This window comes from Gambusia affinis, linkage group LG03 (assembly GCF_019740435.1).
Source record: "Gambusia affinis linkage group LG03, SWU_Gaff_1.0, whole genome shotgun sequence".
NCBI classification, from domain to species: domain Eukaryota; kingdom Metazoa; phylum Chordata; class Actinopteri; order Cyprinodontiformes; family Poeciliidae; genus Gambusia; species Gambusia affinis.
Window position 1 is genome coordinate 8,606,405 of NC_057870.1, and position 18,259 is coordinate 8,624,663.

General features: G+C 40.7%; 2 protein-coding genes across 2 annotated transcripts in view; one reads left to right on the forward strand and one right to left on the reverse strand.

Annotated features, from left to right (window-relative positions):
* The first annotated feature begins 2,620 nt into the window (after positions 1 to 2,620).
* Positions 2,621 to 18,259, forward strand: part of LOC122828110 (transmembrane protein 132D) — a 40,355-nt gene continuing 24,716 nt past the window's right edge. Inside the window, exons 1-2 of the mRNA XM_044111389.1 lie at positions 2,621 to 2,909; positions 10,929 to 11,805. Of these exons, the coding sequence (XP_043967324.1) occupies positions 2,792 to 2,909; positions 10,929 to 11,805 (995 nt within the window). The 5' untranslated portion in view covers positions 2,621 to 2,791. The remainder of the gene's footprint in view (positions 2,910 to 10,928; positions 11,806 to 18,259) is intronic.
* Positions 6,923 to 18,259, reverse strand: part of glt1d1 (glycosyltransferase 1 domain containing 1) — a 64,004-nt gene continuing 52,667 nt past the window's right edge. The window contains exon 13 of the transcript XR_006370163.1: positions 6,923 to 7,038. The gene's annotated coding sequence lies outside the window, so the exon portion shown is untranslated. The remainder of the gene's footprint in view (positions 7,039 to 18,259) is intronic.

The following is an 18,259-nucleotide window of genomic DNA, read 5'->3' on the forward strand; positions in this document are numbered from 1 at the left end:
GGTTGGTAAATTTTGAGTAGAATTTATTTTTGTGTGCAGCATCAGCTAATGTAAAAAGAGCATTCCTGTGACTTTTTAAGAAAGACAAATCAATAAATCAACCATCCGGCTGCCACGGTGACTGAGCAGCGGTTCAGCATCTGAAGTTTAACTGCAGCACAAAGAGTACATACCTCTTGAATATTTTTACATCATTCCCTAAAATTGTGTGGCTGTAAAAGGAATAAATATTTTTAAAAGGCACTCCGTTTCCTCCTGCGTCACTGTTTTGGTTGTTTTGTTGTTTTTTTGGGGTCTAACCCTGACTCAGTACAGCTCACAGTGCAGTTGCATTTCCCTGTGTGTGAGGAGCAGGTAAATAGCAGAGGATCTAAATCATCCCACGGCAGCGCCGCAGCACATGGAGCAATCCCAGCACACAGACGCGTCTGCTTATCACTGTGCTGCAGCGATGGAGAAGCTCAAATGTGCTCTCAGCTGTAGCTCATGGCAGCCTGCTCCCGTCTCCAGATAACTCTGAGCTGCTAGTTATGAGCTCTGTTCATTGATATGTTGCCTAATCCTCTTTATTTGTTAATAAAGCCCTAATACGTTTGCAGCACCAAGTCTGCAAGCATCACACAAGAGTGCAAGCGACTAACCTATATCTGAGTGATACAAGTCAGAGCATGCACCATGTTCAACCGCTGAGGTAAAGGTGCCCCCCTACCCCTTTCTGAAACATGCATGTTCCCACCCTGAAATGAGTTCACTAAACCCAAACAGATGCGTGTAGAAAATGCCTGATAAGTTTAAATTCTGCTCGCCAAATTCTCAAACTAATGAGCCCATAGAAACGAGGAATCTAGTTCCTGATCTTCGGCTGTAACTAAAAGTTGTTCACACGTGTCTTGTAAATTCCTCTTCACCATTAGAGGGCACTAAAAATCCACATGAAGCTTTCACACATTTCCTGCCCTTCAGAAGACTCTATTACTTATTTTTTTGGTTTTTCAAGAAAATGCTTTGAAAGGTTTTAAGATAAGAGACTTATTATTAATTTGTTATTTTATTTTTCAGAGAAGTGGCAATAATAATGACTGATGCCCAAATGAACAGTACAGAAATATGAGTCATACTTTTTCCAAGGACTGGCAAAAACTGCATCGCTTTGAGTAGAACATTAATTTGATTATTTTTGGTGATACGAATCAGCTTTGTGATTGTTAGGAAATATTTAACAGCGTTAGATTAAGTGGGCCAATTCAGCAAGAGATGAATGACTGTTTTTAAAAAACAGCTTATTTTATTTTTTTCAGAGTAAGCTTTAATCCTCAAAAATGGAACAAAACTGGGTCTGTGCTCTAGGGCTCTCTACAAATGATTGTTGATTAACTCTCCGAGTACCAATACACCAAAAATCAACTGATTTATTTTGATTATTAAAACTTTACTCTTGCTAAGGAACTTTGGAAAATGTTGCTGTCATGCCTTCTTACAGAGTCAGTGTAAGGTTTAGTGGGAACTGAAGCAGATTATGATTTGGAGTTCCACTTTCATTGCAGCTCATCACCCGCCAGCACTAATATCTATTAAATATTGTATGTTCTTTTGCATATTGTTTACAGAGCACAGTATATTTTACACTGACATTGGTGTCCATCAGTTTTGGTAGAGTTATGATGGGCTTATTGGTCAGGATGCAGTCAGTTAGAATAAATTAGCAAAAAAAAAAATAAATAAATAAAAAAAATTAGCCACCATTTATACATCTTGACAATTGTGCATCACAACTGTCCCAAGCAGCAGAAACACTATGGGGGTCATAAGAGTCTGGTCTAAAAGGGAATCAGAAGCAGAACAACTGGATAAAAACAAATTCATCATGTGATTGTACACAACATCTCAGCATTTTTATGGCCATTTATCTCCAAGGTTCACGAAAGTAGAAAAAAAAAATAAATCAACAACAAATGCGTGAATATGAAATGGGGGAAATGTTGAGTTTTTAGCCTTGGCTTTCCTGTGTCTGATGGCACTATGTGTTTGTAGATGAGCTGGGATTGTTCGGAGGTGAGCGCGATCCAAAAACAGTTCCCTGTGAGAGAAGACAAAACATGACATAAGGCGAAACAAATGTGTTGTAACTCGTCACAGCTTGACGACTAATTAATGGTTATTAATCAATTAATATTAATTCTCTCTCAAATTAATATTCATAAGAAGCGGGCAAATTTATATTAGCTCCCCTCCCACCCCCACCCATCAAGCCCCACTACACCCCCACACCTCAGGCGCCACTGTTCACAATTAGTCAGACATAAAAAATCGAGAAAGCAACGTTTGATCAAGTCTCCCATCATCAGATTAAAATCCCGTGCAGGGTTAATCTGCACGTTGCCTCCTGAGAGGATGAGCAGTGGCACATGATGACTTTAGTGCACTGAAAGGGCTGCGCACAAGACAGCCCGCGATGTGCGTTGAGCTCCGCAGAGTCCCGTGAGCGGCGGGACACCGGGAGTCAAACACTGATTAACACGGATCTTTCCCTCCGCCGCGCGCTCGCATCGCTCGCATCCAGCGTCCCCCGACCCCCACCCCACCGGCCAAAGTCTCTCCGGGCTCGTTACGCACGGCTTTTACGCACAGCCCATGAGCGGAACTTGACTCGCGCTCCGCGTTTTCGCCGACGCGCGCGGACCCAACTTCCCACTCCCACAGGTGTGATGGTTTCGAGCCAGCGAACCGAAGGGATGAGTGAGCCGGTCCGCTCCGCGTTCTGCTGAAGGGAAAAGTCCAACCGACACGGACGATGGAAAGTACTTGCCAGCAACCGCGAGCCGCGCTGCGTGCCAAAATCAGCTTTAACCGGCAAAGCTGGATGATCCTATTGTTGGTGTTTGCAACTATATCAGCGGTACTCACACAAGGTAAGCGAGCGGAGAGTGACCATATGCTGTATTTTAGCCATTTTAAATATTAAGCGAGCAGTGTGTCCAAAAGTCTTTTGGAGCATCTTGGGACAGTACTTAATGGTAAGAAAGAAAGGAAGAAAGAAAAAAACAAGCCGTTTATCTCAGTTGCATGTTTCTTGTTAGAGGGCTGGTTCTCTCTCAGCTAAATCATGACTAAAGGAGCTTTCTCTAAAGGTCTGAATAATAAATAAACGTCCCCCTTTTACACCACAAACTTTCATCTCGCTCTTCAGTAATACCGCGTTGCAGCAATCCTAAACTGAGCATAATTACGTGTCTTACTCGCGGTAACGAATTGTCACAGTAGTGAGGAGGGAATTAAATATTTAGGATGAAATCAGCGAGGAGTATAAAGACTTGATGGGATTGTATAAAAATTTGAACCTTATATGCTCGGTACATTGTCTGCTTTGATGTCAGCCAGGAACTCATTTTTAAATTTTTTTTTTAGCACACTCAGTGGAGCACAGAGAAATACATTTATACTCTCAACTTAATCAAGAAAAAAAGGAGAAAAAAAAAGCAAAGGCAATATATGTTAACTGGAAGTGCTTCTTGGATGGCCATTTCCAGGGAGTGCAGGCAGACTGACTTTTAATAGGATGACAAAAGCTGAGAAATTGGGATAAATCTGATTTTTCAAAGCAGCTTTAAGAGTTTCATTGGAAATAACAATCCCTACCAATCACTACGCAAGCTTAAGCCTCCCTCAATCTATCTGCCTTTTCTCTCTCCCTCTCTTCTCTTATCCTTCCATGACTCCTCACATGCCACAAGATCTCTACATGTTTGAACATTGTCATGCATTTGTCAGACGTTATATGAAAAGATGTAAAGGTGCTGCGATGCATTCCCAAGGGTTATCAGTTAGACTTAGCCCAACCCGTTGGTAGTGGTTAAAATGTCACCATGACAAATGGGGGACAGGTTGTTTTTTTTGTTGCCTGTTTCTAATTGTGTGGGGTTTTCTTTGTTTGTTTGTTTTTTGAATACTTGATGATGAGCTGGAAGCCCTTCTTTCCATCATCTCCTCAGCTCCTGCCAGGACTCATATTGGCCACTTGGAAATGTTCATTAGTTTTGGGCCTACTGCATTGGTGAATATTAGGTTTTTGCAAACTTAGCTTCTACACGTTCCTTCTGATCTGCTCTAACTCAGATACTTCTTCAGAGTTCAGACACAGAAACAACTGGATCCTTACTCAGAAAAGTAGGGTTGGTTGCAGGAGATGTCCCTGATTAAGTGTTCGATCTAACTTTTTTTTTTTTAAAGTTGCAAACAGACAACTGAATATGTTGTGAAAAAACACAGACTTAACTGTACATATGAGTAGACTAGTGCGCATTGATCCATTATCCGGTGTTGGGACAAGGCCTGTCACAATAACAAATTTAGCAGGACAATAAATTGCCCCAGAAGTTATTCTGATAAATGATAGTATTGTTGTTTTGAGACCATGTTCAAGTAACTTCATGGTAATGGCAGAAAAATGCAAGAAAAGCCTCTCAAAGAACAATGTGCTTCAATTTCTAACAAGCATTTTACACTGGAACTGCAAGACTATTTAAGTATCAAACACAAATAAACCAAAAATCAGAAACAACAAATAGAATGAATTATGGTGTTTCTGTCAACATAATTGTCCTTCAAAAGAAGAAGAAAAAGAAAAAAAGAGACCAAAGCACCAGACTGAAGACTTTTGTCATTCAACTTTTGTCAGAAAGAGAGAGAAGAGAGAATCATGGATATGGAAATTATTGAGCTTGTTTTAATTTATTATGCGACTAACTGATTTACTGCAACAGGAGTAAATGGCCTTTTGCATGATTTGACATCATCACAATGCTGCCAACAGGGACCTTGGCCTATGGACAGAACAATGCTTTAATCTACATAATATTGTGTTATGTCCCTGATTAAATTGAAATCTAAATGCACTTGTGCCTCTACCATACAGACGCTTGAACAAATCTCTTTCAGCTGCAGATTGCCCCTGAAAATGTAACTTTCAATTAATTTATTGCAGGATTTTTGCCAAATTAACAAGTGTTAAGTGTGTGCCCCAAGTGAATGCTTAAATGTTGTGCTAACGCCAGTAGATATTTTTTGTACTTAAGGGAAACTGTCTTTGGCAAACTGTCAGAAGCTAATAAAAAAGCTGCCATGCTCTGTTAAAGGTAGCTGCTCTGCCAGTCAACGGACTAAAAAACTCACTGCTAAAACTTGATAAAAGAGGCCCAGTGTCACAGGTGCATAATTAGTTCTAGTAGAACCAACTGGGCCTTCGCCAGGGCTTTTTAAATTCCAACATATTGATATCAAGAGAATCACCTCGTATGTGACCAGTATAAAAGGAAAACAAACAAACAAAAACAAAAAAAAACAGATCTTCTCATCTCACTATTTACTAATTTGAATGCAGACAGCCATTGCCTTCTGCAAAGCTGTTGGGATCGCAAAGTTGTTTTGCACATATGGTAAAAGCCATCAGTGCACATTAGGATTCACCGAGGATTTTCAGGCTTTAAGCATTTAATGGAAAGACACAAAGATTGATTAAAACTCTGGGAGAAATGCTTTAAGACAAACACACTGAGCAGATGCAGAAACTAAAGATCTACAGGAAAAGAGATATTGTTTTATCCAAGGTACAAAAAAAAAAGAAAAAGATAAAAAAAAAACACTGATCAAACTAACTTTTGCATTTTAATTACATAAAAATATTCCTTTTTACAAATTAAAGTAATTATTTATGCTCAGAGATGAGATATAATCCACATCACAGCTTTGTTTCATGTGGAGTTTCAGTGAATAATTTAAAAACATTACGCGCTGGCATGTTACATTATTTCTAGGCTTTGTATAATTTACATGAACAATTGATTTTCCATGGAGGAATGTTTACGAGAAACAAATTGAATGACTTGCAAAGCAAGAGTTGTACTTACGGCACTTTTGTATGTGAATGAAAAAAACAGTTAAAATTACACATGGAGTTCATTGAAGTTTCTTGGTTTCCCGGAAGCTAAGATTTGAGTCCACATGTTTTTTTTTTGTTTGTTTTTTTTTTTGCTGAGGCCGATAAAGACGTTAAACGTGAGGCTGCGTTATCCATTCCAAAACCAGCGTCTGATGCGTCTGGGATTGTTGTACAGTTCAAACGCTGAACAGTTTCCAAGTTCAACCACATAGCTGTTGACTCAACGTGGAGGCGAACAACTGAACACAATCCTCCTTCCTCAAAATCTTATCCACGTTGCCAGGAGCTAGCAGAAGAGCTAATGTGCAAACAAAGCACAGGGCTCAGCATGGAAGAAATAACTGAAAAACTTTCATTCTTGGAGCAGGGGCAGAAAACTGGAGGAACTAAAACTAGGGAGCTTATATACTGAGGAGAGAGAGAGAGAGAGAAAGAGAGAGAGAGAGAGAGAGAGAACAACCTTGGACTAAGGTGAGCTTAATTATGGGAATGTTGAACAGCTGGGCAGCTGCTGAGCATGGCATCTGAGGGAAGGAGACGAAAAAACACAAGGAAGAACAAGCCTAATAGTTAAGAGAATAAATTACATGCACAATCAGAACAGAAGAATAAATAAGAGGCTAAAAACAAATAAAGAATACAGAGGAATGAGCTGATGAACTTAAATGACAGCAATTAAGAACGGTCAGAAAACAAACATAAACGCGAACTAAAACACAAACTTCAGTGGACTACGACATACTTGACAAATGGCACAGTGGTTTTAGATTTTAATGCCTCATGTTGGTTTTATCCAGACATATTTAATGCGTTTGCGGCCAAATAGCTTTTTTTTTTGTGTCATGCATGATGAGGCATTTGCCTCGTCTGTGTGGCGACAGCAATACTCTACGTAGAATTAAAGTTTCACATTTAGAATTGGTTTTATTACTTGATCAGCATCCTTCAGCAATGTAAAAAAAAAAAAGAAAAAAAAGATTTTCACTGCTGCTGGTGCTTCTCGGTTGTTCTTGAGCATCCAAAGCAGTTTCATTCAAAGGTAGCAGGTCAGATTCTGGTTGTTAGAAACTTGACAAACTTGGGAGTTCCAACACGACATTGTTCTGAAAGACACATTAAAACTTCTTTTAAAAGTAGTAATAAAGTTGATTTACTTAAAACTTGTCAAATTTAACACAGTTCTTACAACAACAACAGCAAAAAAAACACAAAGAAAATGATCACAACACAAATCTTCAATGGAGTGAATAAAATGTGCGTTTTTTTTCTGCTGGTCTTTTAAAATGCATCTGGCATGGTGTAATAAAGGAGAAGTTTATCTTAGGAGGGGGGGAAAAAGCGCATAAAGACAGTTGGGAGCGTCAGCGCTGATGTTATCCGACTTGGCTGAGGAGCAGAAGCAGCTCAGGAAGAGAAAATCTGAGAGGCTCGAACAGCTGGAATGGTTGGTGCTGCAGATTTGCTTGCATGTTTACCTCCTGAGAGCAAAACTTTCTCGTTTGGAGAAAAATCTTGCCTTCTCAGATTGCTTGACAGATATGTGAAATTTTGGCAATGAACAGTTCACCTCCGACTCAGAGCCTGGCATTTTTAAATAGTTCTCTAAAAAAAAAAACCTGGAACAAACAGACCAAGGTATACAAAAGAGCCCTCCTTTGGTACATACATATATATATATATATATATATATATATATATATATATATATATATATATATATATATATATATATATATAAATTCAAATCTCACCCACCGCGGGTGGTGATTCTTCTTCCTCTTAGCTCGGGTCCTCTACCAGAGGCCTGGGAGCTTGAGGGTTCTGCGCAGTATCTTGGCTGTGCCTAGGACTGCACATTTCTGGACTGAGATGTCTGATGTTGTTCCTGGGATCTGTTGTAGCCACTGTTCCAGTTTGGGGGTGACTGCCCCGAGGGTCCCGATGACCACAGGCACCACTGTGGTCTTCACCTTCCAGGCCCTCTCCAGTTCCTCCCTTAGGCCCTGTTATTTCTCTAGTTTCTCATGCTCCTTTTTCCTGATGTTGCAGTCACTTGGTATTGCCACATCCACCACAACGGCTTTCCTCTGTTGTTTATCCACCACGACTATGTCTGGTTGGTTCGCCCTCACCATTTTGTCTGTCTGGATCTGGAAGTCCCACAGGATCTTAGCTCGGTCATTCTCCACTACCTTCGGGGGTGTTTCCCACTTTGATCTTGAGGGTTCCAGTCCATATCCTGCAGCTGGCAGGATAGCTCAATAGATAAGTCAGCGGTTTTCACCCGGTCGACCCGGGTTCAAATCCAGGTCGAAACCGGAAAAAAGGGCGCTATCCTGTCTGGGTCCTTCGGCAAGATCCTTCGAGCTACAGCCTACCTCATAACATGAGAGACACAAAGAAGCAAGGAAACATGCCGGCTCAGACGTCGCCCGGCCAAACAAGGTCTGCGTCAGGTGCTGGGGAACCAGAGCACCTTGATGACAAATGGGCTACTGGAACAACGAAGCGGAAATGGGCAAGAAGTGAAAACTTGGATCTGTTGGAATGCTACTACTCAAGTAAACCCGATCGGAGGGGCTATATGCAAAGACTGAGGGAGGAATATATATATATATATATATAGATATATATATATATATAAAGACTAAGATTGCACGAGGGTAACGAAACCGAGCCGAAGAGATGATCAAACGCTCAGTATTTTGTAACCTAATCAGAGCTACAGAGGTTTTCCTGCTTTTGAGATAAAGTAAGCTAGTTTATATTTACTCCAAATGGAGCTTCTGCCAGCTCTGGGTTCAAACGGCACATCTGCCACTGTGGCCCCTGGTAGGATAAGCCGCAGCAGCCCAGATTCAGGCTCCAGTCTCCTCCTCGCGCCGCGCGGCGCCCACTCAGTGAACATGAATGACACTCATGTCTGTGTGGGCAAGGAAGGAAGGAGGGAGGAATAAGGAAAGGAAGAAAAGAAAAGAAAAGAAAAGCCACGCTGCTGCCTTCTTCTGAGCGCTGCTAGCTTGAAATGGCTGTGACATGCAGAGTGAAGTCAGCGCAGTGTGAACGGTCCAGGCCAGCTTGACAGGCTTTTTAGCTGGAGTGGATGAACAAAGATGAAAAGCGGAGGAGATAGATAGATGATAGAGAGACTCATCACATGCCAGCAGCCATGAGGGGACATGACGAGTGATTCTGCTTTAAACCTTCCGAACTGGAGGCACAACAATCAATAATTCAGGGATAAACACACGTTATGTGGCATCGCTTCACATTTCACAAATGCGCGGGGCACAAATTTTGTTGCAGATTTGATCTGTTTGACGATGCCGTGGACGTTTGCGGCTGCATGTCAGTTCGTAGGAACGCGTTTGATTCCTTGTCGAATGTGTTTTTATGTGCTGCGAGATGCTTGGTGACTTAATCACATGTTGTTTTTATTATTACCATCTAGAGAGACACAATTTAGTTTTGGGCCTGCTGTTTTTTTATAGTTCTGTTTAAAAAGGCATTAAAAAGAGATTAAAATAAAATGACCTTTGAAGCAAAAGGCATAAAAAAAAAAAACTTTCAGTAAAGATCAGATAATATTTATTCTGCTGCTCTCATGCTGACATGAAAAAGCCCAGAAATATCTTCTTTTTGTCTTTAAAGTCATTGGTGTTCCTAATACTAGTGTTATCTTCTGAATGTTGTTAGCACAGAAACACAATAAAAGTAAGGTTAAAAAAACGCATTCTGAAGTAAAATCTTATATCTACCTTTCCTTTGTTTAAAAAAGGACTTAACAATAATGTAGTTGCACAATAATAATTATAATTACATAATAACTCAGCAACATAGTGCTCCTTTTGTCAGATATAGAAAAATTGTGATCCTGAAAAGGAAATGGTATGGTATCATGACACACAGCAAAAAAGAAAAAGATTCAAAATGACTTAATTATACTCTTTGGAAATGACTGAAACTAAATTCCTGTGTTATGCAAGAGAAGCTTGTTTCCAAGCTTTGTTAAAAAAAAAAATTGATGCGTTCAGAAGTTTGAAAGAAAAAACTGCAATCAAGATCCTGATCATTTCATTCAAAGCGGCTTAAACATCAAAAATAAAAAGGATGGTGTTGTTCCCATCCTGTACTTTTACCAAAAATATTCAGGCTATGATGGGAAAACAATCAAAAAGAAACAATAAGCTTGTTCAGATTGAGGGCGACACCAATTAGAAATGAATAGCTCATTACTTTTTTACTAAAATATACTAAAATAACAAAAGAAATATTAAGATGTCCGTTTAATGAATTCATAAAATGAATGAAATCATTTACAATTACAGTTTTCGATCTTCACCAACTCGCAGTGTGAAACCCACATCTCCAAAAGTTAAAATTATCCCACGATCGTAGAGGCACCAAGCTAATTTATCTCACCTTTAAAAGTGAACTTCTTAAGGAAAAAAAACGTATAAAAAAACTGTGTTCAAAAGAAAAAATTTCAATTGCCATTTGTAATATTCTACGCACTTCGGTGTTTTTTATTGCTATGCCTTTTTCTGTGCCACACCTTTCTGGTTAAGAGACGGAGTAGAAGATAATCATCCAGGTGCACTTTTCCATAAATCACGCACAAACAGCTCAGTTTAGTGGCTCAAAACCGAAGTCGCTCGGTGACTGTTCAAAATTTCATTATGATATTGATGTTTTTGAATGGAACGCATAAACTTCTTCTAGTAATATTGTTCGCCATTCTTGGTAAGAGAAAAGGGGAAAGCTTAAGGTTTAAGGTTAATCTCAGAATCCTTTTTAATTCTTTGATGCCCTACTCAGCTGATAGGCTGTCCTCCTATGGCCCCTGTGTTAAAGCAGGACACAGCAGTTTATTACCAAATGCACATGGAAGTGGGGAAGGGTTTCTTTGGCTAGACATGTTCCCAAACAGCACAGTGTATTTTGGTTTAATTTTATTTGAGTAAACTGTAAGCTACTGTTCTTTATCTTCCAGATCCGAACAGCAAGGAACTCACTGATACTAAGAGTCCAGTGCCTTTCCCTGTCTTCCTGCCGGTCAACTATGAGGTACGGGACGCCGACTACCTCTTCCTGAAGGAGGCTGGGCAGGACTTCATGAGGAACTCCAGCATGCAGAGTCACACGCAGCCCTTCGTTCTTCTAAGAGCCAGCCGCCAGCCAGCTGTCAACGCCAGCTACGGTCCCGTGTCCACAGAGAGACTCGTGCCTCTGGATCTGGTGCAGTCGGTGCAGCTCTTCAACGCCCCAGATGTCTTCACATTCAACTGGAAAATCCAGGCCTTTGTGCTGACGCCTCGGGTTTTCTCCTCCAAACCCAAAGTTCGGGTGCTCTTCTACGTCGCAGGGAGGGATTGGGCCAGAAGCGAGGGCACCTTGGATGAGCTACCATGTGTGACGGTTTATGCTTTCTGGCAAACGCAGGAGGTGAGGGGTTCTTGCGCCATAGGAGGCGAGAGGGGAACTTGCATGGCTGAGCTTCTGCCTGAGCCGGGGTGGTTCGCTGCGGGGTCGGAGGGCACCAGCAGAGAAAGGCAGGATCCATCTGCTGGGAACTCGGTGGAGCTGTACTACCAGGCTCAGCCCAGGGTCAATGGGAAGTGCTTTTCCATGAACGGAAGCCGGTGGAGCAGCTCGGCGCCGCCGGCCGAATACGTTACCGTGACTCCCATGCAGAGGATCGGAAGCGTGCAGCTCCTGCAGATTCCCAAGGGGATGGCCACTCTGTCTCGCCTCAAGCTCGGGAACGCCATCGTCATCCGCACGTCGTCCAAACCTCTGAAAAAGACCGACATCGCCACTTTCTACATACTGATGGCCAGCTCTGCTCAGCTGGCTAACTTCACTCTCAGGTACAGCTGCGTCTGTTGTTGCTTCAAGTGCCACTGCATGCAAAAGAAAAAAAGAGAAAGACTTTTTTCACTCACAGTATTAGTCATCTTCTCTAATTCTTGCACTAATCCACTGGCATCAGAAATAAGGCCATGTCAGGAGCACAGAGATATAACGTGGATTATGGCATTTCTCTGAAAATATCACAGTGGTTTTTCAGTGAAGGGAGCGAGATTACTTGCTCTAGTGCTGCCTGATGACATTAAGAGCTGCTTCAAGAGTGGTAGTCATCATGGTTAATGTGGAGCAAATAAAGTCACGTGTGACTCATAATTCCTGAAGGGATATATATGCCCAGCGTTGGCACTATGTTGGCGCATGAAGATTGTGGCGATTAATTGCGTGGCTCAGTCAAATTTAAGGCTTTTGCGGTGCAGCTTGTTTCCTCTTTTGACGGCACATGCTCTTTAAGACAAATTTATTCCTTTGAAGGTGTCGGCCTCATCCATAGCTGCAAAAATCACGTGTTTCTGACAGCTGTGATAAAATTACTATTCTTATCTCCAAAAAGTAAATGTTCCACTTCTTGATGTATGTTCATGAGGGGAAAACATTTCCGCTTTTTTCATATTTTCTTCTCACATCTCATTGCAACCCCTCACCCAATATTACTGCGACTTTAAGCAAACGGCAGAATTGCATAATTAACTGAAAGGCAAATGATACAGGTTTTGTTTCTTTGTTTGTGTATTACTGAATAAGTCCCACATATTTCACATATTTGCCGCTGCATGTTTTCTTGTCGATTTACCTCCACTAACTTTGACGATTTCTGGACTGGAAGTTGTTTCTCATTTATATTTAACAAAATATCTCAAGCTTGGAAAGATTGGTCGGTTAGACAAAGTCTTGAAAGTCTTGCCTCAGATTTCTATGCTAAGATCCACAGTGTAAAAAACCCCCCCAAAAACACTAACTTATGGTAAAATACTGGTAACTGTGGTTGCCCGAACTTTACTATATAAATACGGTAAAATACTTTGTTACTTTGTGCACATAGTCTTTCATTTACATCCTCTAATATGGAGGTTTTTCTTCAGGATTACCAAGTATTTAACTCCACCCCATTTGCTAATGAAATCTCTTTCGTAAGAACGTCATTCCTGCGACATTGATTTTGCTACCAACACAGAGTGATGTTCAGGGTCATGTCCAGTTTTTTACAACTCTGCCGTGCCTGGGAAGTCAAGAAAAATCAACAGATCAAGAGCAACGTAGTTGTGAGTTTATTAACAATTTCCTTCAAAATGGTCAGAAACATTGGGTTCAAGTGGGTTCAGTGTTTCTTACTTCTACTACACTGCTGCCAAGTTAAGGTCTTTGATTGATATGGCCAGTGACAAACAGTCCTATTTTGCAAAATAAATGCAAATATCGCAAATATTTCTGAAGTAGCACCGTAAAATGAGCAATTTTGATCGCAAAAAAGCTCATAAAAACAATTGCAAAGCCGTGGAGGGACTGATTAGTATTCTGCCTCGGCTGCATTTAGAAAAAGTTCAGCTTTCATGTCCTCTGACCAGAGAGCCTTCTTTTACATATTAGCTGTGTCACTTATACTATTTGGGTAAAAACTCAAATGGGTCTTCTTCACAGCTTCCTACTTACAACTCCCCCATAAAATACAGATTTTTGGAGTTTAATGCTGAATTGTCTCCTCGCCCAGGCAGCCGGTTTGTGTTTTAGAAGAACTAATGAGTGCATCACAAGATATGTAAAGTTTGGTGTGTTGTTTTATCTAACTCTGTTTTGGTGTTCTTCGTGCCTTTTGATGACACAGCCCAGGATGTGAAAAATTGTTAAATCCTGCATATGAAGGCCAGGAACAACAACACGACTTACTCCATTCTCGTGACTTTGTCCGTTTGTTTTCCTATTGTCTCAGAAAGTGACGCAATACGGCAGAGATGTGGCTCAAAACTGGAAGTGGAGTGAATTAAATGCATCCGACCTGCTCTCACGGTTTCATTGATGTTTCCACGGTCATCTGCAGCCTTTTGTTGTCTTTATCCAGTCGGAGATCAAACAGAACCTCTCCGCAGTAACGCTCGATATGCTGATTTCAGCTGTCAGAACAGACGGAGCAGAGATTTGCACTAACCTGATTACAGACAGATTTATTTTGTTATTATTCAAGACAGGGGCTTCTTTACTCCGAGCAGGTGAATAATGATCTGTCAGGGGGAATGGAAAGCTTTTTCTCAAACAGGACAGTTATAGATTTGGTTGGTTTGAAGAGGTAACGTGTCTGTCTGTGTTTTTTTGAGAAGGAAGTCCTCACTTGGAACCCAATGAGAACTCGTAAAGGCTGTTTACCCGTGTTTACCAGTGCCTTCCAAAGTATGAACCTGTTGTAAGACCAATATAAAGTGTTGCATAATTGTAAAGAGAAGAGAAAAGGATAATGTAGAATGAATGTTTACATTTAAAAGTCAGAAAAAACTATTTGTCCTCATCCCTCTCCGATATCTTTACAAACCCAGACCAACCAATAGCCTTAGTAAATCAACAATTTTGCGAAAAAGAATCCACTTTTGAGTAACTTAAGCTCTATAAATAATACAGTTTTTCTACGAAGGCTTCGGTGTTTTGCTTTAATGAAAGAGTATAATCTCAACTACAAACCTACTATGACGCGGGCATCTCGTACACTGACAGACCCCAGCAAGGAGAGCATTAATAGATTTAGATATAGCCAAAAATCTAAATCTTTGGCTATATCAAAGATTTACCCGACTCTGGAGGAGCTGCAAAGATTCCCACCTCAAGAATCTGTCAACAGGACAACTATTAGTCATGCACTCCACAAATTTAGCTTTTACGAAATAGAAAAGCCATAATTGAAAGACACACGTAAAAATGCCTTAGTTACAATTTATTTCAAGCCATGTAGGGGAAACTGCATACATGTGGAACAACTTGCTCTGGTCAGATGACAACAACAATTTGTTGTTTTCTACTGGCAAATTGTAGAAAACTACCACTCTGAACATTATTCCCAGAGGGAAACATGGCAGTAGCAGCGTCTTGGTGATAGAAGCGACTTTCTTCAGCAGGGAAAAGAAAAGCAGGCTGATGTCAAGACGGATTAAGTTAAACATAAAACAATTCTGGAGGAAATTTCATGTTAGAGGGTGCGAAGGACTTGAGGCTGGGTCAGAGGTTGAGCTTAGCAGGACATCAACCCAAAAGCTCGCAGGCTGCATGTGAGGTCGAGATGTCCAGTCAAAGTCCTTAAATCCAATTGAGGATGTTAAAACTGATGTGTACAGACACTTTCCGTCCAGTCTACCTGAGTGTGGGTTACTTTGTAAAGAATGGGTGAAACTCTTTTGTCTATGGATGGCAAAAACCGGCATTGATTCGAACCAAATGCAACCAAACCAAATTGCCACTGCAATTCAAATGACTTGCAGTTGCAAGTCTGAATAAAAACAACAAAAAGAAAACTCTTGAAATCACGTATTGTTTTTATCCCCTCCACAACTGTGAGTTGGTCTGTAACCCAAAACAAATCCAGACCAATGAAATACCCCAAATCTTTAGCTGCGACATGACAAAATACTTTTTGCGCTACACTTCACATTCGACACATCGCTGGTAAACCCTGACAATGTTTTGTTGAAGATTTTGACTTTGTCTTCATTTAGTAATCCGCTTCCTGGTGGGACTTTTGAAAAAAGATAAACATGGACTTGAACAGTTGAGCACATGCAATGAGAGATAACAAAAAAAGCATAAACGTCAAAATGTTTCATCCTGCACTTCTTCAAGTTTTGAAGAATATTTTTAGGGAGAGTCATTAAATTTAATGATATGTAGCCTAAAAGGTTAGGTCATCTGTTTGTCTTAATTATCGAGTTTTCTTTTCTTCCTGTCTCTTTATTTTAGCTGGAGCAACGAAGCCAAAAATGAAAAGTTAATTTCCCGCCCTCTTCAACCTGTCACTTTTAATCATTGCCGCCTTATCTCATTTTCTTAGTCACCCAAAAGAAACCCAAATTAAAATCAGATAACCGTGATGCCACCTCACTTCCTCTTTTTTCTCCCTCATTTTCTTCAGTTCCCTCTAAGCCTCCTGCTTTCTGCATTCGGTTGGAAGACTGACGATATTACTTGGGATCCTTTTAGTAAGCCGTCATGTCTGCACTGTAGGGTTTGGTGACTAGACTCAGAAATTTCCGTGCACTCTGTGTGCTCATTCCATTTCCGCGGCAACACGTCGCCATGCTAGCCCCTCTTATCTGCATATTAACAAGCTCTGTGCATCCAGACTTCAACAGATGTCTGTGTGCTATATCACTGTCTGCATATCCCATTAAGCTCTCCTTAATGCTCTCTCATCAGCATGATTAACGTGTTATTGATCTCTATGCCCAGAGTCGAGGGATATTTAAATTTAAGGTTGACCGAGGGGGGAAAAAAAAAAAATCTGTTTCTCGTTTTTGTCGAACAAATCAGTTTTTTCATGCAACTCTACCGCTTTCATCAATTAGATTATTTCTTTTACTTGTGAAGTTAAAAGGCATTGACTGTAAACCAGAGTGGTTTGTTTAGACGTCTTATTCGCCTGTTGAATCATCTTATGGAAACATTCAGACATGAAATTAAATTTAGCCGTCTTTCTCTATATGACACGGTTTCCGCTAAGCCCTTCAACCTGGAAATCTAATCCTTCATCTGTGTAACAAATGGGGGGTTTACATCCATTTTGAGGCCCGCCGTCCTCGCCATCTGGCAGGAGCGCTGGCATGAAGGTCCCCCGAACTCCCCCGCTCCATGAGAACGATAAGCACGTTGTCAATGGCTCGCCATCAGACTGGCTGAACGTTGGACATTTGCCTGCATAATTAATGACTGCATCTGCTTCCGATTTCATCGGGGTTTTGCTGGTGGTGCTGTGGCCCCCGTGAGCAACGTATCCACACAGTCAGATTGGAAAAATCATAGCGTAGAGGAAGCAATTACAAACCTTATGGAGCATCTCCATATTGCCATTAATAATGGCATACATAGAGGGTTGGGCATCCAGGTTACACCAAGGAAATAGTCTAGCTTCTGCTTAATGGAATTTTTAAATAATCTCATCATTTCATATCAGTCAGGAAAACACTTCATTTTAGAGTTACGTCTGTCTGCAAAGCTGAGCTGTAATCCAAAATGTCATGACATGGGTGGATTTGTAAGTAGTAGGTTGTATACGTCTGTGTTCCAGTTCTCATCATTAGCACACAGCGTCCATCAAAAACATTCACACTCAGCTGCAGCTTCAAGTGCTTTGAACATTTTGCCATTGTTCTTTGCAGAATAGCTGAAGGTCCATCCAACTGGTCAGGGTTTTACTCTGTTACAGGTTCTCATTTGGATTTTGACTCGGCCAGCAAACACATAGATATCCTCCAGTTTAAATCAGTGGTTCTCAGACTTTTTACAGCCAATACATCCCCAGTAAACAACAGGTAACTGTCTTGATAGAGATTTTAAAACAGCGATGCAACAGGATTTGGACTTTTTCAGCCGCATTAAGTGACGACAAGAAAAACAAGCGTTGTTATCTTTTGATCGCTAGTTCACAGGTTGAATGGCGTAGTTTAAAAATGCATTTTGTTTTTCCAAAATTTGAGAGTCTAAGGTTCACTGTTAGAAATATTTACAGAAAGCCCCATAAAGTCCGACCGGTTTCTTACAAACACTGACCTCAAAATCCAATATGGCTTCTTCGTGTATAACATAGGATGATCGTCACAGTAAAGAAAAAATAAAACTAGGGAGGCTGACATGAAAATTTTGGTCGATATGCCCTTTCAACAAAACAATCACACCACTGACATCGTTTCTTTGTGCCACAATCCTGCTGCGCTTCATTACCATCACCGTCACATGCACAAACAAATACCACCTGACTACTCCCCTCCATCTGCTGAAACACATAAATGGCAACAAGATGAAAATACACGTTGGTTATTAACTTCAGTCCAGTTTTGCTTATCGGGCCGATACAGATATGTTGGAAAATAACTTAGATTGACAGGTATCAACGTTAATGGGTGTGTATTCCTGAAAACAAAGAAACAAAAAAAAGAAGCTTACTAGTGTTCATTCGGATTGTGGGAAATTTAAGAAATTTATCAGGAGAAATTTGTGCAATATATATGCAGTCAGTGTGTGTGGAGTCTGCGCAGCAACACTGTACATTTACACTTTTAATACCTGGTATATCATTTAATCTTACCCACAAACACTTTGAAATGACTTTGCCAGTTTGTATTTGAAGACACAAAATTAAGAGAAACACAAACACGGACCTCAATATGCAGAAATACACCTGGCATTTCTAACAGAAGTTAGTTTGACAGTCATGGATCTAAACCATTACATTGCTGATCTGGCTGGACGCTTAGGGTGGTGTAATCT